The sequence below is a fragment of the Haliaeetus albicilla genome, chromosome 23, assembly GCF_947461875.1.
Source record: "Haliaeetus albicilla chromosome 23, bHalAlb1.1, whole genome shotgun sequence".
Taxonomy (NCBI): domain Eukaryota; kingdom Metazoa; phylum Chordata; class Aves; order Accipitriformes; family Accipitridae; genus Haliaeetus; species Haliaeetus albicilla.
In genome coordinates, this window is record NC_091505.1 from 3,913,199 (window position 1) to 3,940,808 (window position 27,610).

Genomic DNA, 27,610 nt, shown 5'->3' on the forward strand with positions numbered 1-27,610 from the left:
GTGGGCAGAGGGGGCTGGTCAAGAGGGCCAGTCCCACGGCTTTAGAGACAAAGATCTTGTGAAGTCTACAATTCTCAGGATTACCAATACTTTTTTGTGTGTGTGTGTTACTGAATAATGAAGATGTATGTGGTATTCTTCTAAGTGTGATTTGGTATCAGCCATTTGCATAACTCTGAACAGCTCTCCCAAGAGAACGTGATCATTCTTTCATGTCACAGATAAAGCTGCTGAGTGTAACTCATTTCTCCTCTTGCCCTAGGAATTAAAACAGGACATCTCAAGTTTTCGCTATGAAGTTCTTGACCTCTTAGGAAACAGGAAGCCCCAGAGGAGAAGTTATTCTACCAGCAGCACAGAGGTGTCCCAAAAGGATGAAACAAATGAGGATAGTGCTGGAGAAAAATCCAAAGCCAAGAGCGTGTCTTTCAATGTAGCCAACAAAAAAAAGGACTTCAATGTATCTGCTCTAATTAAAACTATGTCTGGGATTGATATGGTGGAAGAGAAGCCAAAAAGCAATGGGATCAGTAAGCGCTCTTTTGTCCGAAATGGAAACAGAGTTCAGAGACTTTCCAGCTCCAAGAAGGAGTCCTTTAAGAGACTGGGCCTGCTTTTCTCCAAGATGAACGGACATGTACCTGAACCAAATTCAGAACCCATGTACACTATTTCAGATGGAATTATTCAGCCCCACTACATGTGGAAGGACATTAAATATTCTCAGATTGATAAAGAGAAGGAAGAGAATTGTTCCAAAAGTGAAATTAACCTCAATGAGGTGGACTACAGTGGGAACACAAGACTTACAGGACAGAGCAAGGAGTGCCCTGTGGTTTGTACCAGCTCCCTTCACTGTGCTTCCAGTATTTGTTCCTCTAATTCCAAACTTATAGACTCATCAGAGGATGTGTTTGATTCATGGGGAGAGGCTTGTGACTTGTTTATAAACCAGTGGAAAGACGGGCAGGAGGATCACGTTACAACTCGGCTATAAGTAAAGCTATCTTAACATTCGCTGGAAAACTTAGCCAATTATTTGTAATGGTTTGCTCTCATCTGATTCAGCATTACTATTTCCTTTCTGTCCACAGGTGGAAAAAAAAGTGTGAAACTACTTCTGTTAATCTATTTTGTAGCCATCTGCACCTTTTTTAATTTAATTTTTTTACTAAACTAAAGGTTTCACCATTTATAAGGTCACTATAAACCACAGGAATTCCTTCGGATGCAGTCTTAGTCTTCAAACCCCACAGACTTCAGACATGCTGGTGGCCGAGTAAAGGATTTCTCCAGTGCTCTCATCATTATCCCACCGCCGCTGGGTTATCGCTGCTGCTATCCAACACAATCGGCTCTGCATCCTGCTCAATTTTCCTCATCAGCACAACCAGCTGGTGAGCAGTGGCTTAGCAGGAAGCTGCAAATCATATTTAAAGTCTTTTTAGAAAGGGTTTCAACTTAAAACTGGCTTTTTGTTTTCTTTAAGCAATACAACCTCTGATTTTTTTTGGTTGTGTGTTTTTTCAGGTTGTTGATTATATTAATATTGTCTCCTATTCAGTAATAATTTACCCCTTTGATTATCCAGCTAGAACATGTTATGATTTGCTTATTTACCTAATTCCCATAAGAAATTCCCCCCACAGGGAGCAGAATGACCTTCCAGTTAGGCTGACAGTGGAAGCCAGCACCTGGCCTTGCTGCCAGGTTCTGTGTAGGTGAACTGACCCAAAACTAGCTGTGGCTGCTTGAAACATAAACCTCAGTGTGGTTCTCATTTCTCATGGGCTGAACTGAAACCCAGCCCTGAGCCTTGCCCTTACACCCTACCCCTCAAGCTGTATCTGTTTTTTGAAATGCCTAATCTTACTTCCACTGCTGCATTTGCTTTTTGCTGCCTCTCTGATGGATGTCAGGCTTTAGGAAGAAAACCATCATCCTGGTATATGGTAAGAGAGATCGTCTTCCCTGGGCCTGTGAGCTGCATTTCTGAAAAGCAACCTAAGCAATAGCAGCTCAAACTGCATCTGGCAGCCTGCAACGTCTCTGCAGTTCCTTTTCTAAGGCGCAACAAAAAGGAGTGCGGCAGATGTTACCTTTTATTTCCCCAGTTGCGGTAGTGTCCGGACAGGGCCTAGCGATGTCACTGCTTTTGTCCTAAGGAGCATCAGAGAGGGGAGAAGACAACCCCATGAAGGGCAAAACGGTTGAATTTTTAACAGTGATTTTTTTTTTTTTTTTTTTTTTTTTTAAACAATGTGATACTTGAACTTTCTTCTGTGGTGTTGCTAAGAAACACAGATGATTGGCACTTACTTACGACTACTTCAGAGCTGTTATTAGTCAGCTGCTTTCTTGGAGAAAGCAAGTCCTGACCGGGAGCTCAAAAATGGCGATCATGTGTGACAGAGCTTCGTTACTGCGCTCGTGCAGTCACGCCTGAGGCTCCGTTCCCAGGAGAGGTTACATGAGCTGGAGCATATCCCAAGGGTGGTTGCCAAAAATCACCTCTTCTGTGAACTGGGTTGTGAATTGCATTTGTAAAAGCATAATGCTGGAAAATCTACACCTACTGTTGGCCTGGTCAGATTTTAGCAGCAAGGGGCAGGAGCAGCTCTCACGGCAGCACGGAGGGTCAGGAGGAGAGGGATTTCTCACCACAGCAGTCCCCCACAGAAGAGATGCTGGGATGTTTGCAGCTGGATACTCTGCCTGAGTTTTAAACCTGACTCCCTCCTCCTGTGAAGGAAAACCACCTCTTGTGTTTCCCTTTGGGTACCTATACAGCATTACCTAAAGGTCATGATGGAGCAGCACCTACATCAGAGAGAGAAATGTGAACAATGCAGCCAGCTCCTGTAGCGGAGTTGCAGAGGCCAACACACCGGACTCATGGGAAGTTTTCAATACAGACCTCAATCAGGGTGGAGACCGTGGCTCTAGGCCAGCTCTGGTGTCAGGAAAAATTAGCAACTAGGAGCAGACTCAAAAATGTTTCTGTATTCCTTGCTTATAAATGACACCAGTCTTGTTACCAGCATGCAGTATAAAGCCCCAAATATTTAAGCCCCTAGCTGTGTTAGTTAAGGCGGAGTGAAAAGCATTTTTGTGTCATTGGGTTTCAGGCTTTCATACTAATTGCAGGGTTAGAGTTGTCTTTGAAAACTGCATCTCCTCTTCCTTTATGAAAGGCTTAGCAAACTGACATCGGCACTACGCAAGGAGACTTGCAAAATCTGAGGCTCAGAAGCAGTTTGCTGATCATTTGTGAAGAAATCCAGCACCCCGGTCTTTTAAGAGGCAAATCCATCGATATGAGAGTGCTGTGGTCAGAACCAACTGAAAGCAATTCTCAAAGCAGCTCACAATAAAAGCCCTACAGTTTAATAAACCAAACTGAGCACGCTTCTGGAAAGATGAACATCAGCAAGACCTGCTACAGGGGGATGAAGGAAAGGGTTTGAATCATTTTATGCCTCACCTAACCACACTGCAGTTTCTGAACTCTACTTGACATGGGGCCAGCAAATCTTTATGGTATTTCCTGTGTAACGAGTAAGAATGAAAACAATCCAAGTACGGTTATGCAGATTACATCAACTGAGTCTGAGGCTGGGAGAGAAGCAGGGTTCATATCCTTGGACAGTAGAAAGGCTTTTAAGTTTTCCGCAAGAGCAAATACACTGTTACTGGTGATGATAATATTGTGTCATTCAAATGCAGCACTGCATTAACAGGTACAAATAACAAAATGAAATGCAATTAACTCCGCAGTGGTACCCCCCAAAAATGTAAAAATGACACCGGGCAGCACAACTCCCTTCTGTGCAAACTGTGAGTCATGTTCCCCTGCTGCATCCTGAAAGGGCAGGAGTAGGAACTGCCACGTTGGAATGGCACGATGGATAACGCAGTCTGCAAAAATCTCTCCATAATGTTATGTTAAAGGCAAGAGGTACGTCACATGGCTGCTTGGCTGGGGCTCCCCTGGGATTTGTTTCATGACTCAGATACTTCCTAGCTCCCAGCTATGAGCTAGTCTGAGCTGACTTTGGAATTTAACACAAATATTTGATTTGGCTGTGGTTAATACATGTGTCCAGGAGTTTGCAAAACTGTCACATTGGTCCCCCAAAAGGCAAAATTCTGTTTGATTGCATCTATGCATCCTCTTTGGTAGCAACAGACTTCATAGCAGCTGGTGAGTTATTATGATTATTACTCTAAAACAGGAGCTTCAGGGGAGGGAAATTAAAGTACCTTGTGAAAAATACATTTGATAAGCAAAACCTGCTTTTTTAAAATTCACTTGCAGTCACAGTATTTGGGATTTCACTTGCATTTTCAATTGCTCAAAAAGAAAGCATGTTTTAGTGAAAGTTTTTCTTTCCTTCAGAGAAATCAGTGAACTACCCCTGTGCTGTCTGTGCAAGCAACCGGGGAGGAGCTGATGGGACACTCGGAGCTTCTCTTGTGAGGAGTTAAACTTTTCCTTGGCTTGGGTTCAAGATGCACAGCTGTGCTCCAAGTGGTACATGCCTGGCCTTTATTCTGTGGGCTTCAATAATAATCCTTATACATATGCAAGGAATTTGGGATTAGTTGTAGCAGAGATCTTGACCACTTGCCCTTTCTTTAGGTGTCTTGCTCCTGAAGCTGCTTTATTTCTCACCTCCCATCCCCGGTGTCATTTTCACCTAGCTTTTTAAAGCAGCACACCTACAAATGATCACCAATTAAAAAGTTAACAACTAATATCCAGGGTTAAGAATATCAAATAGAGCTAGGGGGTGTTTGTACTCAGGTCAGAGATTAAAGAAGTTGTTTCAGAAACAAGAAATTAACTGACATATCTCTGCAGATTATTTGGATAATTGCATTTGTATATTATTCACTTACTGGTATATATGTAAATACTCAAGTATTTGTATATGTGGTCCCTACAGAGGAAGCATGCACAGCGGCAAGAGCACAGGATTAGCAAACGGGACTTCTGAGGGCTAGTCCCAGCTCTGCCACTGACTCACCTGTGACCTTGGGCAAGTCACTTAGCCTCTCTAATGCCTCAGTTTCCCCATCTGTAAAATAGGGATAATAATACTTACCTACCTCGCAGGGGGGGTTAGTTCATTATTTATAAGCACTTTCAGATCTTCAAATTAAAGGCGCTATATACAGTAAGTAGTTAATATTCGTAGCAGTAGTATGTACTTTTATTTTCTTACAACTAATTCAGGTTAGGATTTAACTGTATGTCCGTTACGATAGTTTTCCATGTAGAAAACTTGCACGGTTTCCCATGAAGGGAATTTAGGGGACTTCTGCAGTAGACAGAGAGCAGGAGCAGCATACCCTGGAAGCCTGAACTCTTTAACACCCTTGCTTTTGTGATTTATGTCTCACCCTTAATGTCCCTTTACCGTATTTGTGTTTCACCCTTTTTCTGACGGTACATGTAACATAATTTTTAGCAGAAACAGCCACTGTAAATATTAAGAGTATTTAAATAAATATATTCATGTATAAATGTAAAACCTTTCCTTTTAAAGAGGTTAAAATTAGTTGATGCAACAGACTTCTAAGCATGGGGAGGTTCCACAGGCAGCCCAGCACTGATGCACGCACACACAGCAGGATACTGGAGCAGGGCTACAGGGAAATTCCACGTGTCATCACCTCCTTAGTATTCACTTTTCACCCCATCACTGGCAAGGGCAGCAAGTCACGCAGGTGACAAGGTGTCACAGGAGGGCACGCCATGCGCTGGGGCAAAGGGAGGCCGCGGCTGGAGCAAAATCGCCCGGCTGCCCATTTTGCCCCGAGGAGCGGGATAAGGTGGCTCCCAGACATGCACCTTGGGCAGCGGTGCGTCGCCGGCGCGATGGCTGTGGGAGGGACCTTTCCCGGACAGCAGGAGACTGTCTCCTGCATCCTTCCGAGGGGGCTCTTTGCCCTCATGTCTCTGTAGGTACAGTTTGGTTTTCTTTAGTGCTTACTCGGGATAAAGGTCTTTGGTTTGAGCGACAGGAGCTCTAAGATTTGACTTGCACAGTACAGGCACTAGGAGCATCCTAAGCTCCCTTCTAGGAACACGAGCAGTTGCAGGGTATCCGCACCGGCTATTTGGACAGTTACTAATAGTGTGAGCAAGGATCTGATTTACTGCTGGCTTTTCTAGCAGTTTGAAAACTACATGAGCACCTGCTGCTCTCACACCATTAAGCATATGTCCCACTTCCCTTGGGAATTCTCAGCTTTGCTTTGATATTTCTACTTTCCTTTTCGAAAGGCCAAAAGCCCAAAGAAAAGCATACTTCAGTTAACCAGGAAGAGGTGCAATTTTGGTTTAATTTCTGGCTGAATTCTCCTTCAACCAGTTAACTTGTCCTGCAGCGTGCTAACACTTTTCCACAGACACATCCATGAGAAAGCTCTGTGCCCCCTCAAAGGCTGATTTCCAAAGAAAGAGGTTCACTCCACCACCACTGTTGCAATTCCACTAACAGAATAGCAAAAAATAAGCAAAAACATCCAAACCACTAGGGCAGCCTATGATGAATTAAAGTCATTACTTAAGTAAAAACTCTCTGGAGCTGTTTTTGGGGTGGGTGCACTGCAAGGACCTCTTCCTCAGACTCAGCTGGCCAGGGCAGGCAGCACAGCAGGTTGCAGCCCAGGTGTGCTGGAAGCACTGATGACTCTCATTCATGTAATGGTAAAATTAATTGGAATCAGTGAGACTACAGTGAATAATAAATCAGCTCACTGGAGGAGCATCTAAAATAAGCTGTTACCAAAATAATCTGTAGTTTTCAGTGACTGTGTAACTTGAAACCTAAGAACTATAAAGTCAGTCCCTTACTGGATTTTTTTTTTGGAGGAGGAGGAGCAAGCAGGGAACACTGCAGGCTAGCCACACTAGTATATTTTCTAAACATTCGTGATTTGATTCAATTTCATTTTCACACTACTTCTTTCCCCATTTCAGGCCATTACACTCTTACAAACAAGTCATTTATATATTATTCACATAATTGTCTCCACCCAGAACAACTACTGCTCTGGAGTAACTTCATGACCAAGAACAAGTGTTTTAAAAACAAAACATGCTTTGTCTAAAAAGGTAAATTTAAAAAGCGGAAGCATTCGATCCTTATCTTCTGAATGTTTGATAGTATTTTATGCTTCAGGGAAATACTTTTACTGCTCTGTTTTTTTAAGGTGTGCAAAACAAACCAAAAAACCCAACCATAACAGCAACAGAAACGCCCTAACCTAGCTCAAACCACCCACAATTTTAAAGGCCAAATTGATCCTGGAGCTCGTTCTTTACATACAGACCCTTCTTGATCCATGGCTCACCGACTACGCAAGACAGTGCAGCCCATTCCTCCTGGCTAGCACATCCTCCTTCAGCATGGCTTATTTTGTTTGTTTTGGGGTGGTTTGTTTTGGTTTGGTTTTTTTCCCCTTTCCAGTTTAAAGCATTTCCATATCAGCAGTAAGTCCTAAGCCAGCAGAAACCATGTGCTTGGGACAAGACATGATCAATCAAGGAGCTGGCCTTTTAGCACATTAGCTAACAGAACACTGTGATACCTTTAGCCAACAGAGTGAAATGCCTTTTGACTATAAATAGTTGTTTTTGAGCAAGGGGGCACTTTTTGGTCTAGCTATTTTTTGGGTATTGTACAGTCTTATTTAAAAACTACTGTTTATAGGTGGGTCTGGGAACTAGAGGGCTAGAGATCTTTGAGAAACCACGGACAGCAGATGTTTCAGTACTCTCTTTTCTATATGGCAAGCCCTAGAGACCTGGGCTTACTCTGCAAACAGGTTTTTTAGCAATCAAGTTTTAATATCAAATTAAATCTTCATTAAAAAAAGCTATCACAGAAACGGTTTTACACCTGAGCATATTTTAAAATGCCATTTTACTTCATGGGATAAAAACAGTGAGGCTTTATTTTTTTTTTTTCCCCTCTTCCTTTTTTATTTTAGTTTTGGTCAAAAACTTGATGGCCTTTTCCAGGCAAAAGAGCTTTTAGATGTTGTAAGAATTTTGCGTACGTAAAGAGAGAGTGGGGACCTCAGCATTTGCCAGTTGGGTAGTAATAGCCACCCCTAGAGAAAGTGGGGGGGAGAAAAGGAGAAGAGCAAAAAGCAAAAACAGACGCTTAGTTTTATGTACTTTTCTACTTGCATCTCTTCTGTCCGTAGTGCAGACTCCATGTCATACCCTCGTATAACATGTAAAAATGAAATGGTGTACATAATAAATAAAATTATTTATTTTATGTGTATTTTTAGCTTAACTGTAAACTGAAAAAAAAGCATTTAATTTTTTTCCCAGAAATGTAAGCCTATTGAAATTCAAGGTGTTTCTACCTTTTCAGATGTAACATTTCCAGCTGCCTATTGATAATAAACATTTATGAACAGCAATAGATCTGACATTTCATAGTTTTTTAAGATCGTATTCACCACAGAATTCTCAAGGGCTGTCAGTGGTCAGAGGAGCACTTAAGGGCTCCAATTCTAGAACAACTTATATTGGTATTTACATAAAAAAGACACAGCACAGCTTATCTACAATGAAGTCGGCCACCCAAATTGGAGCGAGTGTTCACAGCCAAGAGCTGAACAACACCTGGCTATGGGGAAAAAAAAAAAAAACAAAAAACCAAAACCACAACCCCAAAACATTCATTATATCCTGTCTACAACAGAAAATAGCAAACCACTGGAAGTGTTGGTAAATAAAATGCACCGCATGAAGGCAACCACTCCTGTACAAAGAAGTCTAAGTGTAACTCCTTTTTAATTTGCTCCCCAAAGGTATCTTCTATGAGCACAACTACATCACCACACTGCAATATACAGCAATATAGGTAATAGTGTAAAAGAGTCATTAAGCAACAACATATAACTGTATTTATGTAATTTGCTCACATAAAGCTGTCATCCAGGCAAATCTCATTAAAGCACTGGAGGCATGCAGATACATTTCAAAAGGTTTCCATCAACTACCAAAGGCTCTTGGTCAAGCCTCCAGTAAAATAAGAGTTTCCTCAAGTTAAACAATGGCAGTATCCCTTTCCTTTAAATGCAGAAGGCTTCTGCACAAAAGAGACAATGTGGACACACACAGAAATAAACACAGTCCCTGCCAAAAGCTGGAGCAAAGCCCAGCACCACAGTGATCCACAGCTACAGAATTTTAAATACCCACATAAAGACAGAAGGCTACTTTTTTTTTTTTCTTAAGAGAAAAGGACATTTCAAAGTTGCATGTGTACATTCCCACTCACATCAGAAAGCCTAAAAGTTCAAAGTTAAGGCACCCCAAATCCCCAGCTGGGCTTCCTATCCCAGAAACGGGAACCAAACTGCACCTGAAAATGACTTCCATCCCCTCAGCTGTCCCTGCAGAGGCAGACAGATGTGCTGCAGCAGAAAATACCAGATTTGACCAGGGAGGTGGGAGGCAGGGGAAGAAGTGTTGCAATGTATTTTATCTCCTCTTACTTGTACTTCCTGAAAAGTAATACAAATCACGCATTCACATAATCACCACAAACATTAGCACTAAGATTTTTTGCTTTCAACTATGATACATATTTAAAAAGTACTGGTTTAAGAAGTCAGAAACCATAGTTTTAGATTTGATTGGAAAATGCAAATAGGCAGGGTAGGGAACAGGAAAAATATATAAAGGAAAGGGTAGAGGGAGTTAGATGGTCCATTAATTTCATCATTAGAGCATATTTCACTTTCTCTTAAAAAAAACATTTTCTCTCACACAACAAAGTTGAGCAGTCATCACAGCTATAAGAACAGAATGACATTTATCTTGGGGTAAACCCCAGCACCCCGAAGCTAGCGGCAAAATGTTCACCTGTTGCAGGGAAGGCAAGATTTAGCATCTGGAATAAAAGCGCTACCGTAAACTGAACCCAACACATAAAAACTCCCTGTCAGGACTCAGGCACACGTTCCTGTTCCTGCAGATCACCACACTGGCGGAGATGACTAAATTGCAGTAGCTGCCTGTGTACATGCTCTCAGCCTATGGCTCATACTGGCTGAACTATTTCATACTTGCCGCAACTGAGCTGACTGTGAAATCTGGTAAGCAGCAGTGACTTGATCATGTGTAGGAGTTTCTAGATACAGGCCTACCCTGCAAAATCTAAACTCTGATCTTATTTCAAAGCTATAAAGCCCTGCTTCAAGAGCTTTATCTTCCTCCCTTATGAAAAAAGCAGTTACTTGGAAGTCTGGGTCTGGATTTGTATGTTGAATATCTTCCATACATAATGCAGTCTTCTATGGTGTAATTTTATAAAAGAGAAAGGTATCCAGCAGCACTGCAGAGGGAACACTGGAAGCTAAGAGTAAAACAAAACAACTGAGCTAGAAAAACAACTTGCTGTAAGAATCGGTTTGGTGTTCTTATGTGACCAAGGGGAAAACAGAGCACAGGAGCAACAGCCGGTGATAGCCCAGCAGGCTAACGCTGCTGGCAGGCAGAATCGGCGTGGTTTTTCTCTACAGTATTTATAATAATTATCTTCAATAACAGATGGATTTTACAATTCAAAAGACTTCAGAAAAACACTCATCCCTCTGGCAAACAGCAGTAACGTAACGGGTGTTAACACACAGAGACTAAAGCAGGACCAGCGATACCCCGGCTGCGGGGGCAGGCTGTGCGGCATGGGACAGAGGAGGAGTGGGGTACGCACCAGGAGGGCAGCACTCGCAGCCTGACTGCAACAGGGCACAGGCTTGGCACCTCCTTTGGTACAAGACCCAAGCACCTCTGCCAAAATACCATGCTTTTACTTTACCGTGTAGCAAGCGGTGCTCAGAGAACAGAAGTACGCTCTGGCGTCTGGAGACCTGCAGGCAAACGCGGCCAGACCGAAGCCTGCTCCTTCTAAGGGCAGAAAGATTTGCAGCAGTTTAGAAGAGTGACAAAAAGACAAGAAGCTCACACCCCAAAGCACAAGAACTGTGGTTGATCACTGCTTCTTTCATCCTGCGGCTTCAGAAAAGGCTCGTCTCTGAGGCTGTTTATAAGGGCTACGAAATCAGAAGTGCTCACATCTGAAGAGAGCACACTGTGGCACTGCCAGCTCATGGATCCTTCCTGCACATCCTTCAGGTGTTAATTTAATTTGAGCCCCTGCCTTTCATATATAAAAACATGGTGTGGAAAAGAAGGCGGCGAGCATGACTAGCACAGACTTGGCTGCACGACTCTTCTGTTCTCCCTTTCAAAGGCTGAAAACCCATCCACAAAAAATAAAGAAAAGTGAAAAACACATTTCAGGATCAAATCCTTGCTTTAAAACTTATTATGCAACATACCTCAAGAAGCCCAAGAAAGAAAAAAAAAGTCTGAAGGAAAATAATTGTTCCCAATAGAAATCAATACTCATGGATTTTTTTGTGCTTCTATTTAAAGATAAAATATGCTTATAGCTGCAAGCTATATCCCACTACCCCCATTCATGACAATTCTGCTGGGCATGAAAAACCCAGAGCATTAGGGTGGTACCAAATTGTAACAGAGCAATAATCAAACCGTGTGCCAAAGTAAACAAGTCTGGATGATCACCAGGCTGACGCTGGGTTCCCCACAAAAAAAGACCATGAGCCCACATCTTGGCACCCGCAGACCACGCATACACCGCCCTCCCCCCCAAAATAACCCCTCTCAAACCCCCAGAATTCTGTGTAATTTTGATGTGAATTATCTTATAGCCTTTCAAGAGGCAACTGTTTTGTAGCAATTAGCCACCAGAACACTTAACCACAAAACTAGGAATATTATCAGTACAGGGATGCTGCAGCCAGACATAGTAATTTCTAGATGAGGAAATGGCTGACGTATGAAGCAGGTTAGCTGTTTTAGGTAGAGCTGTGGCTTTTTTAGCAGCTGCTTTAGTAAGTGATGTAGAGCTATTGTAGTGCAACACAACTCAGGAAAGCAGAATTCAAAAGAAAAGACTCCAGCATTCACTTAAATTTCTGTACAATTCTAAGCTCTTTTGCTGTTAGTAAGAAAGTAGCACTCCCTGACCTAGGGAGAGCGTGCATCAACCAGCTCCAGGACATGCTGCTAACTGTTCCCCACAGCCCCTGCTTGCTAGTTCAAAAAGTTAATTTTGAGCCTAAACAGCCCTGGCAAAAATACATCTATCAATTCACAGAGGTACCTGTGTGTATCAAATCCATAAATAAGTTAATTGGCCACATATTACATACATTATTATATCAATTAATGCAATTTTCCTGTATATCAAAGTGGCCAACACGGCCATGATAGCCATAGCTAATGCTGAATAATCCAGCTACTAGAAGGGTAAGCAAAAACATGCAAAAAACTTGACTCCATACCAGAATTATCAGTCAGTGTTTCCAATTAAAAAAAAGTTGACTTCAGGATACAAACTAATACCAGAAGAGACGAGACCAACACTTAGCTAGAATAACCATTTGTATAGAAAAAAGCAAGGCTGTCTCAGTGACAGCAGAAGAAAGGAGGCATTATTCATAGCTAAAGCCTGAAAGTAGAAGATACTGACTTCGGTGCTTGACAGCAGCTGTTTGGGATATGACAGATGGCACTCGTGACTGATGCAGAAACACACTTCATGACTCCACCATGGAAACTGTACTTCTTGAATCTGTTCTACTTTAAAGTTCATAAAATAAGTCACATGCTTTACTGGTCCCTTTAAGAGGTTAAGTCTAGTAAATGCTTTTTCAGAGAAAGGAGAAAAAAAATCCAGTAGGAACTTCTCCCTTTTCTGAGAAATGTCTGGGCAAGTCAAGTGCTCCTCCGGAGGCAGAAATACAACGGCCAAAGTCCTAACTGCCACCAATTACTTTGTTCTGTTTGGGTTTGGTTTTGTTTGTTTGGTTTTTTAAACAGCACAGCAGCTCATAATCAAATTTGCTATTTGGGTGTCATTTTCATCATGCTTTGACTTTCTACCTGGCTCCTCCATCTTGAAAAGCCATTATTAAATTGCCAAGTTAAACGTACAGCAATTAGAGATTTGAGGAGACAAACCAAAAGCCAAGCCTGCAACCCTCCTGACAGAGGATTATATTACCACCTTCTCTTATGAAAGGAAAAAAAAAGGTCTCAAGAGTTTTAAGGAAATAGGATCAACACCAGAAGTGCTGCATGAATTTAAGATAAAATTGTAAGGAGTCATTTTTTCCTATGTTTCTGCTTACATGATTACTTACAAGGGATACTGAAGGAAACCTACTTTTTCCCCCCTCCCAATTCTGCAGTCAATCACCTTTTCACCACCACACACACACACACAAAGAAAAAAAAAAAAGAAGAAATCACTAAACAGTAGTATGGGCCCATAGAGTTGATTTCAACTTTGGCATATGGCAATTGTGCCACCATCTGAAGCTACCAACTTCATCTCTTTATCTAAAACAGGCTATGTTTGAATTTGGAGGACTCAAAATTCCCTACAAGATCTGTCAGGCATAGCTTTCAAAATCCAGCTCAGACACCCAAATGCTGAAGTCATGTGAAAGTCAAGAAGATTTGTTAAATAAGGGTCTTTGCTCCTTTCAGTGCCTCTGGCACTGAGCCGGCATAACCCACACTGGTGCCCTTCTCTGTTAGCCCAGGACAGAGCTATGCCACCATGATGCCCCCAGGACTGCAGGCAGAGCCCAACTCGCACCCGGTCCTTGTGGATTTTGCACGTACAGAGCAAGTTTCTATCAAGGACAGAGCCTTTGCAGACAGTCATTTGAAAGAACTGCAGTTCACATGCACAGACTAAATGTTTTCTTCCTAAACTTACCAACAAAAACACAGCTAGAGTTTTCCACTGCGCCTCCTTCTCACGCTGAAAGCTTTTGCTACTTTCTCATAGAAGGCTGAAGAAGCCTTACCCCACACAAGACAACGACATTTCTTTGGCCCAGGCTGTCAGATGTCCAACCATCAGAAACGTAACCTGCCAGTGATAAATGACCACTCGTTTTCATGTGTTCAATGCTTTTATTTTGTGCTGTCAGTGCAAATTAAACACCAAGACTACCACCACTTGTGCAACAGCTTTCACAAAACAAATCTTACAAACATACAGCAATATACAACAGACCAAAACAGTAGTCTTACACTTTCAAGAGTCACAAAACCTACGCAGAATGAAATTAGACAGAAGAAATACAGCTATTACAAATATGTGACCGCTAGTGGCAAAGAAGCTTTGTTTTGAAAAATCTGAGAAAGCCAACCTATTTCAAACACTTTCATCCTCTAACAACCCTGTGCCCAATTTCTACCTGTAGTTGTAATGGCAGCCTATTTCAGTGCTTAAACAAGAACCAGGTGTCTCAGTGTTCCAGTGCAACCCCTCACAGAGGTACATGATGCAACATTCCTTTAGTGATAGCATATGGTTTTTACACATATTTTATGTAGTCAAAACCAAGCTTTGTGTTCCCTGCACTACAGTTTGTGTATGTATACTCTTTTCCTATGCTTTCCTATGTAATCGACTAAAACAACATCTTGTCAAGTCAACAATCACTAGCATAAATCAACAATCACTAGCATAAACCTAAAGAGAAACATGAAATTTGAATGCAGTTTAATCAACTGAACCAGCCCACCAAGACAGGGTAGCGTTTACAAAACAGTATTAACACACAGAGTTGACAAACAAGATACAAGAGAAACCAAGGGCAAGAAGTGAGCTTATAGCTCCCAGATTTACATTCCTTGAGGCACATCATGAGGTGCAGGGTTAGGTGAGGCAATATAGCTGACCTGGTGCAGCGGTCCAGAACTTACAGCATTAGCAATTTGTGGAGAATTTCCATACGGTGCATTTACTGGATGCCAGGCACTAATATAGCGATAGGCAGGTACTAAAGAATCAAACCCAGGAAGAGATTGCTGGCTGAAGGGGTCCGACACGACTGGGTAATATACTGGCCCGTAGGACAGGGGTGGAGGCTCTGCATTTTGAAAGTTACCTTAAAAGAACAGAACAAAATACACACACACACCATATTTTACCATATCTATGGCCTTTTTTATGCAGGCTTGCATTACCATGAACACAGCATTACTGTGGTGGCCAAAACGGAAAAGCCATTTAGATGACAATTTTATGCCCATGTATGTCCCTTCTAATGGAGGGGTCAAAATCATTTTGGGTTCCAAGTTACAACTAGAGGACAAACTTGCTCATCTTCTCACTAAACCCTGTTCCAAGAATTGCTTAGCTGCCTTCTGCTTTGGAGCGTCAGCTTTCAAGACAAACTCAGATAGAGAGCTAATATATTTTTTCCCTGTTTGATCTCTGACCATATGACACTAATCTATGCAAAAGAACCACCCTAGCTGAGCAGGCGGAAGCATTAGCAGAGCAATAAGCCTGTATGCCTCTGAGCAACAGTTTTGTTATGATGCACTCCTTTCCAACAGTTTGCCATGTTCCATAGATTTTAATGAGCTAGGCATCTGACCTTTTTGACATCTTTTTCCTCATTTAATACAATCATCCTGTTTCCTGCCAAGCGGATCTACAAGCTTGCTACAAAGCCACCCGGTGAAACTAAGTCTTGCTGTAAATCTTATGCACAGTAAGAGACACAGCTAGCAATAATGGCTACACAAGAGGTAACAGCTCAGCACGCTGAGCCTAAAAACAAGGCTTGCAACATCTTCCTTTTAAAAATTGCCCTGGAGCTGAAGTACCAGTGCTCAGTGCTTGCCAAAACTCAACTCCCTCCTTTAAATACAGGCATTCTGTTTTGATACCATCACTATTTGCTTATCAGTAAGCAAAGAGATTCCTTCACAGTTTTAGACAGACTTCCCCTAAGTTAAAGGTAGCGTACCTAGTACAGGTCTAGAAAGGATTACTACTTCCCTTTTATGGCTTTAGAAAGCCCTTTACACATTGGTGGCTACACCAGTGACTCCGCCATACTTCAAGTAGTACCACAGATGGCAGAGGAATTTGTGTTAACCCCTTACAAGGTGTACTCTATGTCCTCCCAACCTCACGCTTCCTACAGGAAAGCAAAGCTGCAGGCAAGCAGCTCCTATGGAGCAGTCATGCTCCGAAAACCTGTTCCCTCACTTCTCATTAGTTGTGTCTGTGGTATAACACTTAAATACTAACCATTTGCAGGTGCTTCCAAGGGAACGTGGTGGACTTCAGTTCGCCCAGCATCAGTGTAGACCTGAGGTACTGACTGATCTAGGACAGGAGCTGGCTCAGCATATGCTGGATAAACTTCCACAGGCGATGGTGGCAGCGCTGGCTGTACATACACCATGGAAGGCCAATAGCTCTGATGATAATACTTGGAGAAAAGGAAAAAAAAAACAACCCACAAGGTCATGCATACAACCACATACTCTCCATCCCTCCTCCAAATCACTGCTAGTTTCAGATCTAAAGCTCCCAAGAAGAGCATTTTTTCCTTCCTAGCCCCTTAAGATACTACACATACCAAAGCAACCCAATACTGCCTACCAGAAAACATACTGCAATACCTGCAGCAATAGCCACCTCAGTTCCACATTGCTGTTGTGTCAGAAATCTTCACAGAGAAAGATTCCCACCTATCAACTTTGTCATATTCAAAGACATTTTTCTTATTTCTTCAATTGAAGAAGCTGACATTACTTCTTTTACTGCCCTGAGCAGCAGCAGCACTGACACTGCATATGACTGCTGGTGCAGAGACAACTCTTCAGCAGAGCAAGAGGTCACAGAACATGGAGAAATAGCGCTAACCAGTCTGAACACTGTTGTACAAGTCCTAGAAGACTCAAACCACACACGTCTAAATGGTCTTTGATGTCTTGTCTAGGTACACACCTTTTCTTAAGAATGGCTTGGGTTCCTCCCTTATCTTGAGGGAAAAAACAGTATTTATCCACCATTCTCCACAAAAACAAAAAAAACCCACCACCACAACCCAAAGTAAAACAACTAAACACACATACTAATGTGCTTCACTTCCCAAGCCGTTAATCTCCACCAAGCAAGCCTATATGTATTAATAGTCAAGTGCACAGGATGTACATTTAGCACGCTTGGAAGTCTTAAATACATCAGTACATTTGTCAAGAAAAACAGTTTTGAGAGGCAATTTTTTATACTCATTTTAAAAGCACTTACTTGCAATCCCAGATTAAAATAATACCGCAAGACCTTCGTATCTGAAAGGAAAGGTTATGACATTAAAGAGCAGAAGAGCATAAACCAAGAAGCAAAAGAAATTTACACACATTAAGAGCATTTTATTTTAAGTTACTCTTACTCAGTGAATAAGTGAATGAATGAATTTTAGCACTACTTTTCTTTAAAGTTGCAAGGGTAAAGAATACATCTTGAATATAAATAGTTGTTAAACCTACTTTATCTTTTTCAGTTAATCCAGTTAGCTATTTGTGCAATAGTAGAGCATTTGTCTGACCAACTTACTATCAAACTTCAATGATTACATTAGCTTTAATTTAACGTTTATTCATCTTGATTACTCAAGTGATAATTGTCAGTGTTGTTACAAGTCTCCCCTGTCAAAGCAACGAGGACTTAAGCAACTCTGGCTTCCTATTAAGGCTGCATTTTTAGAGGAAAAAGTATTTTATCAAATAAGAATTTGATTATGAGCCCCTAAATCAAGTTGACCACTACAAGTACTCCCTCCTTTCCTCACTACAGAAATGAGAAAGGGTTTGGGAGCACACAGACAGGCAGGAGCAGCCTTCTCATACACGAGTGACAATCCACCCCCAATGTATACGCATTAGATACACACTCTGCATACATATTGCAAATACCCATACGGGGCTGGCATGCGAGGCAACAGGCCAACTCCATGGAGGCTCCAGCTTCACACGGTTTCTGGCCAGTGTGAAGTCTGGCTCTGCCACTATCTCCATCTTCAGAGCTTTGCTGAACAATGACCACAGAGATGTGTCATATGCAGCAATCCTAAGACCTTCTGACCTAGTTCTGGGGTCCCCCCAGTTGTCCTATCAAGTCAGAAAATGGAGGAGGGGGAGGAATAAGGAATATATTTCCTCCTTCCCCTTCCTCACAAGGGTACTCAGTTCCCTGCTTTCTTGCAAGCAGTCTTTTACTTCTGCCTTCCATGAACTGAATAATTTGCCCCCAGGCAAATACATGACATGCTGAGAAGCAATCCCAGATGTATGGACGAACCTTGAAACCACTATCCAAGAACAACAGGGTTTTGAACTTGGAAATACATTTCCAACTGTCCAAAAACAGTGAAGCAGTTTTAAACCTTTAAAGTTGACCATTGAAAAGAAAAAAAGAGAGCACATTTTAACCCTGTGACACAGTTCTGGAACTGTGCACAAGAGACATTGTTGATTTCTCAGATTCAAATACAGATTTGTTTTAAAGGCTCAGGAAGAGCAAGTCACCTATTCCACAGCAGTAGGTTTGCACATGCATGCACACGCGCAGACTTTGCTTTAGTACTGCTGGGAACTGAAAGGGAAAGCAGGGAGACAACTCAAAAGGAGCAAGCCACTAAGGGCTTCAACTTAGCAACACCTTCAGAGTTACCATATATACCATCTTCTTACCACCTACCCACTTCCCTCTAGACCAGGGCCTTGGCTCCACATTGCTCCCCTGTCCACCCATCTACTATGCATGCACACTTTCCCAGCTGCTCTTCTACGCATCATATTTTGCTTCAGATAGGCACAGCAACAGAAATGCAAATGGCCAGTCTTGAAATGCACGAGGATTTGCTCCTCTGTGGCTGCTGCCAGTTCTCAACTCTTCTACTGTTCAGCAGCATATCTGATCAGGGCAACAATCCATGCAGCTATTTTAGGAAGTGCACACAGATCCTTCCTTACATCTAACAGCTGTAAGCTTACTCCTGAAAGTGCTGGTGATTGGCTGTGATGCTGACCAGTCAGTAAAATATTAAAAATAACCCAAAGGCTAACACAAATGCCAACTTCTTAGTATCTAGCTGAAACTGCATCCATGTTTGGAACAAGTTGTTGTGGGTTTTGGTTTTTTTAAAAAAAATCTGATCTCATTCTTCAATTGTTTATGCAAATCTATGCAAAACAAGCATAAGAGCCGAATGAAACAGCTGCTTCATAGCAGCAATGATAACAGTACAAAGGAGAGCTGGGAGACTGAAGTGACAAACTGATACTGGAAATACTGACGTCTGTGGAATGCTGGAACAGAAGCCAGTACAGTAGGAGACCAGTTTTTGTTTATATTCCTCTTTTAGATGTCTAGAAATCAAGTCAATCTTCGCTAAAACATGACTACCTTATGAAGCAATAGCTAAGCCAAAAAAGTGAACTACCCCAACATGAAAACATAAAGACCATGTTGACTACTTATAAAAATCTCATCTCACAATGCATCAGGACAAAAATCATGATAGAATTTTTACTGTGCTGATGGGAAGCTCTGGTCAACCCTGAGCACTACTGCAGTCTCTGGAACACAGTAATATCAAGCGGTCTTTTATCAACAGCTCCTTCAAGTACAAGGGAGCAGGCAAGGGTAGGACACCTAAGGTCACCAAGTTAATAAACATGTTTCACAAGCCCTAAGATCCATTAAAAAAAAGATCTCAGAGACTGTGAAAACTGGAACAAATGCAGATGTACCAAGTAACACTAAGGCACAGGGCAGGGTTTCCTCCCAAGTCCAGGACTTCAGTCTGTTGACAAGTCATACCCCCCACCTATACTATGCCATCTCCAGCTAAGTGCACAGAACTCTAGGTCAAGTGTACCCACATACTTTACCCCACACTACTCCAAAGCTTCTGGATTTCTTAACTTAAAGGCCATAGAGATTATACTACACCAAGCAGTGTGTCAACATAAATGCTACATGCAATTCCTTGTTAACTACCAACCTGAAAATCCTTAACAAAATTTCTAGAGTCTATGCCAAGAAGAATATGGCCAGTATTATGTGGAGTGACTCAGCTGAAGAGCTACAGGCAGGGTCTGAAGAGGTTATTAATCCACATCCACTCCAGATTCTTGTCAGTACACTTAACACCCAACCCTCCTAAGTGCTGAGAGCCTCAGTTAAGGGCATTCAACTAAAGCTGAAAACCATTAACACTGATGTGCGCATAGTATCATCTAGAGCAATACTAATGCAGCAGGGAAGTGTAAACAGAGTATTCAAGATTAACAAAACCATGAATTGAGAGCACCTGCAAGAGAGCAGAGTTACTACAGACCACATTAGCAGTACCTGTGAAAGCAGCACACGGCCATAGTGTTTTGGAACCTGCCTTTCTCCAGATCGACTTCTGACAAGACAAGCATGTTACATGGTAAATGCAGCTAAAAGACTCCATACCATTTCAGCCCAAAGTTCTTCTGCAACCTAACAGATGTAGCTACCTGAACTGTAGATACCAAGAGCAGCTCTACCTTACCCAAAAGTAGCCCTCTAGGATTAGTACATTGAGGAAAGGCCCACAGAGGGACAACAGAGCTACTTTAGATGGCAATACGTCAAATGAAGCATGAAAACATTTTGCATTACTAAAACACTTTATGCTCCATCTTCAAGTAACAGATTTTGGAATAAAAGCCAAAAGCTTTACAGTCTGATGCAATAAAAGCTGCAACTGCCATATACCTAAAATGCAGTCAGTTACAGGGATGTTTGGGGTTTTTTTGGGGGGAGGTGGGGAGGAAAGCAAGTCAGGCAGTTATAGCAAAACTACACTTTTCAAAAGAGTGTAAAAAGGAACACTTGGATTTCACAGACCCTACATATATGCAGCCAGTTCATTCCCCCACTCACCCATGAATGAAAAACTACTCTCTACACCAACAGAGAACATGGGAGATTCAGGAACTTGAACTAAAAGTAGTTAAGTCTGATATAACCATGTCATCTCCTGTATCTATAGATGGCTGTTAGAATAAGCCAGCTATGATACACAGACTTTCAACATACCCAGTGTATGGGGGGGGGGGGGGGGATATTTTAAAAGTTTATGTATTTCAACCAATGTGCAGAGATATACCTACTACTTCAACAGCAAAAATGTTAACAGACAGCCAGTTTTGCACTGCTGCTCTTCAGAGTAGGCTACAGCTTACCTCTAGCTTGACCACACTACTGACAAAAATAGCTTCCCCCCATGCTCCCTGCCAGAGGAGGGACACAACCAACACACAGCCAACAATCCTTATCAGTTAAGACAAGACACTGTGGCACACAACAGTTTTATCTGCCTCTCGAGATGTGTGCAGCGATGCAATGGTGGCACGCTTGGGCCTCACAGCATTCTCCACCTAGAGAAAAACAAGTCACATAGCATAATAGCAAGCAGTACTGTTATTCCTGTAGCTGAGAGGCACTTAACTTGCAATAAGGACAGCAGACAGCTTGATCTTTGGGTTATTAAAAAAAAACAAACCAGCTCTGTGAATTACAGGGTCTGTTTATGCCTTGTCAGCCATAAACATGGCAGAATAAGGGAATAAATTAATAACAAAAAAAAAATCAAATATGTATATGCCTGTTGCACTGCCTACCAAGCTTGGCTGTCTGATGCAACCTTGCATGGTATGCTGATATTCTTAAGTTTTAAGAGCAAGTTGACCGACAATTACCACTTTCAAAATGAAGTCCACATTCAGCTGACAAAGCTGAAAGCTGTTTCTGAGCTGCTTTGCTGGTTGGTACTATGTTGGTCTTTGCACACTTGTTGCTTAATAGCTGAAACATACCACAAACACTGTCATAATTGATGCCCGTATACAAAAAAGGCTAGGCACCCAAGGAACAATACACTGTATCCCTGCTTTTTGATGCCACAGAATGAGATCTTGGAGCCCTACAGGAAAACACCACAATATCCCACTGAACTGTGCAACAGCACGACTGTATAAATACACAGTTGTTGTCTAAAGCTGCAGCCATCACATATTTGAGTCCAATATGAACTTGCTATTCAGAACTGGGAATTAAAACATTTTTAGCATAAGCATCCATATTATTTCGCACTCCCTGCGAGCTGCAAAGAGCCATTTCTTCTCACTAGAGGTATTCTGTTAAGTTTCCATGGAGAACACAAGTCAGAAGTGTGCTGAAGAGCAGCAGTAGTAAAAGCATAAAATACCATCATTACCTCGAGGTAGATCACTGCCACTGGGATCACAAGAGTAAGGTGGAAGAATGGCACCAGCCTCTCCCATCTCACTGACTGGAGGAAGAGGAGCTGAATAAACTGGGAATGGCATCGAAGAAACTGCTACAATTAGAAGGAAACAAAAGTCAAGTCAAATTTGCAATGGCATGTCAAATGAGCAAGATGCTAAGTCACAGAATTAACCATGTACTCCTTTGTCATCTCAGTGCCCCTAAATGCAAGCTTTAACACATTTCTCTTTAGTAATCACTTCAAAAGAAGTCCAGAAGAAATTTTAAAACTAGATGGGAAGTTTTCAGTCTCACAAGCCTTAACGGTATGGCTATCTGCAAGCTTTATATTCCAGTTAAGAATAAATGTCTTTTTCAATCATTTCTCCATACTAGAAGGCAGGCCAGACTTTCCTTACGTAACTGTCTGTCTTGGAACAACAGGGAACAGACTAATCACTTTAAGTCATCAGAAGCATGACAATAAGCCCACAAAAACACGGGAAGGTTCAAGACATGTCAGGCCACAAATATTTTGGACAGACTACTGTTAAATATTCATAAGTGGTCCACACCTCTAACACACCAGTAGGTTATTTGTAATGGCATCAGCAAGCAGACAGCTTAGAAACTGTGCTGACTAAACTCTCATGCAAAGCAGAAAGAAACAAGCCAAGGAGAAAAACGGAAAAGAAAAAGGGAGACGGAGTTAGGCAGAAGTGAAGGTGGAGGGTTTTTTGGATGCTAAATGAAGAGTTACAGAAGACATAAAAAGTCCTTTTTCTAAGAAGGGAAAAATCATTTTTTCTTAACAGACATTTCACAAGAACGACATAGATACAGCATTTCAGGTGACAAGTGCACCATGTGACAAACCACAAATTTGATCTCCTTGCATAGAAGTAACTAAGCACAGGTGCTAACTAAGGGGCACAAAATTGAATTGGACATTTGTGTGGATCCTGAACTATTCCAGGCAGTGACGCTTTTGGAAAGGATAGTAAAGCCTCAGGACCAATATCTCAACTCAAGAGGAAAGTTAACTGTAGGAAACGGGGGAAAGGGAGCTGCCATGAACTTTTGCCTTCTGAAAAAGAACTTCCTAGCAAAACAGTTGGCATTGATGGCTAAAGGTGGCAAGGGGGGAACCCAAAGCAGAGACCTCTAATTCCCATGCAAATTCAGGGGCAACTGTCGCCTCCAAAACATAAAAGCAAGAAGTCAGCAGTGAAGTTAGAACTACTAAGTCATTTTCAGACAAAGCAAGTGATTTTTTTTTTTTTTTTCCAAAGCCTTTTAACATTTGTCTTGGATAGGTGGGGGAGGAAAGGCGGGGGGGCGGTGGAGAAAAAGATGTAACTGAAAATGTAAGACATCCAAGTTGACAGCCATAGTATGTACACTCTACCTGGCCTCCCTATAGAAAGGGGAGATACTATGACTGGCTGAACTGCTGTTTGTGGGGGAACTGCTGTTGTGACACTGGCTGGACTGGAGGCAGCAGGGTTTGAGGAGAAGCCTGTAGCTGGAGCAGCATAAACACCTGCTGAGGTTGAGATAGCCGTAGAGTTCACCATCACCTAGAAAAGAGTCAGAGTATTCAGCAGGCTGCCTCTACAACTGGCTTTCACAAAGACTACGGAAATATCACACAGTTCAAAAATTCTCACTTCACATAAATGCATTTTGGAAGTCCTAGCTGTAAAGGTAACTATCCCAGTTACCTAAAAATTGGCTTGAAAATACCAGTTTAGAGTTGCAGACACCTGCAAGGCACCTTCCTACCCTCCTGTTTTGCTTATTTATAGGGAATTGTATTCTTTGCTATAAGATGGTATAAGAGGCAGGTAGAGGGACCCCACAAACTGGCACTAACCAAGCGGAATGGTCACCTCTCCAAAGGGCTACCACAATAAAATACTAGATACTACCTTCTGGGGACAGCTGTAGGAAGCCACTCCATCTCGAGGTGACACAGAGACCGGCCCTTCTTCCTAAATGGATTCCAAAGCAAAGCATGGTCCATTTAAGAAGCAAAGAAGTCACAAGGCATACACACACCACACCCCTAAATTTTTTAAATTTATTTACTGATTATACACACACAGAGGACCTTTTGTAACTCAAGTAAAAGCAGTTTTATTCTGACATGCAACAGGGCTGGCTTTCAGCTCTACTGTAGGCCAGTAGGTGACTACAGATTTAGTTTCAGGTTTAAAAAAAAAAAAAAAAAAAATCAGAGGCAAGATCTCTCCAGTCCCACAGTGGAGGAATACACTAACTGGAATAGGACTTGAAGGGTAGCATGATAAAAGCAAGCGCTGTCTGGAGCAGAAAAAGAAGAAAAGTAAACAGCACTCAAGTACATGCTTTCTCTTTGCAGAAGGGAAGGTGGAAAATCATTTATGTATCTAGTACAATTCATACTGTACTTGCAGACTCAGACAAAAACCTCACCATTTAAGGAGGAAAAGGGGGGTGAATATATAAATGAAACCATCATCCCTTTCTTCCAAAAGAAGTCTCTGACCTACTGTGTTAAGCCTGCATCCAAGGACAGTTTCTATGAAGAATGCCACACACTTCAAGGATTCCTAATCTGAACAGACAGTGACTGAAGCTTACCAAGTTTGCTGTAGGTTCTGCTGAACTAAATACTGTTGCAGTTTCACAGTCAGGATCTGGAGGACATAGGCAAAATTATTTGAAAAGAGTAGCATTACATCTCATCCTTCAGAAACTTACAAAAACGTCATAATGACAGCATTACATTCACCAAGTGTTCTATCACTAAAGACTAAAGTTTTACTTACCTGGAGGTGCATAGATATATTCTTCATGAAATTTCCCTACAAGGGAGAGAACAGGAAGCTTTGATTTGGGGCAGGGAGGAAAGCTTAAAGCTGAAGTTACCACAATTACATTTCAGTGCATCCATTAATAAGCTGCTTTCAGTATCATCTTGTTTTGTGCAGAAAAGGTAGAGAAACACTCAAAATATGTTCATTTCATTATTCCACCAAGCGTCAAGGTTGCCATTACCAAATTTACACCATGCATTTTTAATCAGCAACTTGGCTCATGTCGTGGTTTAACCCCAGCCAGCAACTAAGCACCACGCAGCCACTCACTCACTCCCCCCCCATCCAGTGGGATGGGGGAGAAAATCAGGAAAAAAAGTAAAACTCGTGGGTTGAGATAAGAACGGTTTAATAGAACAGAAAAGAAGAAACTAATAATGATAACACTAATAAAATTACAACAGTAGTAATAAAAGGATTGGAATGTACAAATGATGCGCAGGACAATTGCTCACCACCCGCCGATCAACACCCAGCTAGTCCCCGAGCACCGATCCCCCCCCCCACACTTCCCAGTCCCTATACTAGATAGGATGTCGCATGGTATGGAATACACTGCTGGCCAGTTTGGGTCAGGTGCCCTGGCTGTGTCCTGTGCCAACTTCTTGTGCCCCTCCAGTCTTCTCGCTGGCTGGGCATGAGAAGCTGAAAAATCCTTGACTTTAGTCTAAACACTACCGAGCAAGAACTGAAAACATCAGTGTTATCAACATTCTTCACATACTGAACTCAAAACATAGCACTGTACCAGCTACTAGGAAGACAGTTAACTCTATCCCAGCTGAAACCAGGACAGCTTGCTACAGACCTACACAATCACAAGGGTGATGGCGTAGCAAGCTTAAACTGAAGGGACACATTTCTATCAGACAGCGAAGAAAAATAATGTGCTCACAGGCATGTTCAAAGCTCACAATAAAACAGACATTTAGGACATACAAGGAACCTGCTTTGACAATCAAAAGCACACTGAAAGTCTTCTAAACCTGTCTCTTTACCCACTAATCCTTTAAGAACTCACCATTTTCACTTGTTTCTTCTTCCTCCTCAGAGGAATTCAGGCTCTGCTTGTTAGGCGGAACAGAGTTTGGGCCTCTCCTTGCTACCCAAAATCCTGCTGGACCATGGACAATGGGAACAGGGCTACTCTGGCTCTAAAAAGCAAAGTCAGAAGTGTGCAATTAGAAATAGTTTAAAGCCTTTCCATGCTCTACACACACACACAGAGTAGAAGTAGGCTAGCAGACCAAGCTTGCTGCAACCAAAACTTACTACAATTACCATTTGTGTGTCTGTTCCTATGCACCTTGATCGCAGCACAACAGTTGCTGACACATTTCTTTCCTTTACCTTTTGTTCCGCCTAGCATAGTTAAGGTAATTCATTTTTGAAGACCTACCACTGTCCTATGCCATACAGTCAAGTTGCTCCCTCCCAGAACTTAGCCAGCTTTATCTCCAGCTCAAAGCCAGCTGAAAAGGAGGGAGCAGAACCCAGACAACAGCCAAGACTGCTACCCCCAACATATACTCCTGCATTCCTCATCCTGGAGCATTCCCACCACACCAACAGATCAAGATCAGTTCATCCAAATACTCTAATTATCATGGAAAAGGATTATCTTTAGGTCACAACTAGTGAAACCCATGGGTGGCTGCTGGCATAGACACCACTGTCTGCACTAACCTGACCCACACATGCAAGCCTGACTCTTTCAGAGAGCAGCAGCCATCAAGGTTTCCCACAGGACTCCTTTAACACTTCACATGCCCTTTGTCTTTGCTTTGAAGTCAGTCCTTAGCTGCACCACAATTTAAAATACAGAGTTCTCTGAAGCAGGAATATAGGATTGAGATGCTCAAGTAAAAGAAGTTGATTCACTCTTTTGTGATGGCTAAGGTGACACTCAAAATTCTCCTCAGAAGACATGGTGACTATGAGATCGATAAAGTGCTCAGAGAGGCTTGTAAGATTTCCAAGGTTGAAGCAGAGGTGGTAAGTCAGAAGATTCTCCCACCAGGCCTCTAGTAGGATGGCAGAGTTTTCTGCGAGATGCATCTTTCCCCACGAAATGTTATATTCCTTTACTAAACAAGACAAGGAAGAGACAGAGAAAAGGCTTTGGCATTGACAATAACAAAGTCACTGAAAGAACATGAAAAACTATTCATTAGGAGCTGCAGGTATATAGTCTAGCAACAGGGAGGAAAAGCTAGTAAGCTATATTGATTTCATGTCAGAAAAACAAAAATTGTAGGATAATCTGTCCTTATTCCTTGACACTCTTGGAGGAAAACTGGAGCAAAGATTACAGATCTAGCACATGAGGATGAATTTAAAAATGGCTGCTGCTGAAACAGCCCTGAGCAGGTTCCCTCGCTCATTTAAATACAAGCCTAACACTTGTTAAGTTCACTACTTCAACACAGTAAAAAGAAATTCAAATCTACCAGTTTTTTTTTAAAAAAAAGATCAGCTTTCCTATTCAGATACCTAAATATTAATTGATTTTTTTGTCACATATCCAGC

At 42.0% G+C, this 27,610-nt stretch overlaps 2 protein-coding genes across 2 annotated transcripts in view; one reads left to right on the plus strand and one right to left on the minus strand.

Annotated features, from left to right (window-relative positions):
- Positions 1-8,448, plus strand: part of TRPC5 (transient receptor potential cation channel subfamily C member 5) — a 104,905-nt gene extending 96,457 nt beyond the window's left edge. The window contains exon 11 of the mRNA XM_069810941.1: positions 263-8,448. Within this exon, the coding sequence (XP_069667042.1) occupies positions 263-997 (735 nt within the window). The 3' untranslated portion in view covers positions 998-8,448. The remainder of the gene's footprint in view (positions 1-262) is intronic.
- A 5,588-nt stretch (positions 8,449-14,036) lies between these two features.
- The window catches only part of ALG13 (ALG13 UDP-N-acetylglucosaminyltransferase subunit), a 31,486-nt gene continuing 17,912 nt past the window's right edge, over positions 14,037-27,610 (minus strand). Inside the window, exons 20-29 of the mRNA XM_069811690.1 lie at positions 26,963-27,163; positions 26,103-26,235; positions 25,034-25,069; positions 24,846-24,901; positions 24,152-24,214; positions 23,629-23,800; positions 22,210-22,332; positions 17,205-17,245; positions 16,197-16,380; positions 14,037-15,039 (exon numbers count right to left, since the gene is read on the minus strand). Coding sequence (XP_069667791.1) covers positions 14,774-15,039; positions 16,197-16,380; positions 17,205-17,245; positions 22,210-22,332; positions 23,629-23,800; positions 24,152-24,214; positions 24,846-24,901; positions 25,034-25,069; positions 26,103-26,235; positions 26,963-27,163 — 1,275 coding nt within the window. The 3' untranslated portion in view covers positions 14,037-14,773. The remainder of the gene's footprint in view (positions 15,040-16,196; positions 16,381-17,204; positions 17,246-22,209; positions 22,333-23,628; positions 23,801-24,151; positions 24,215-24,845; positions 24,902-25,033; positions 25,070-26,102; positions 26,236-26,962; positions 27,164-27,610) is intronic.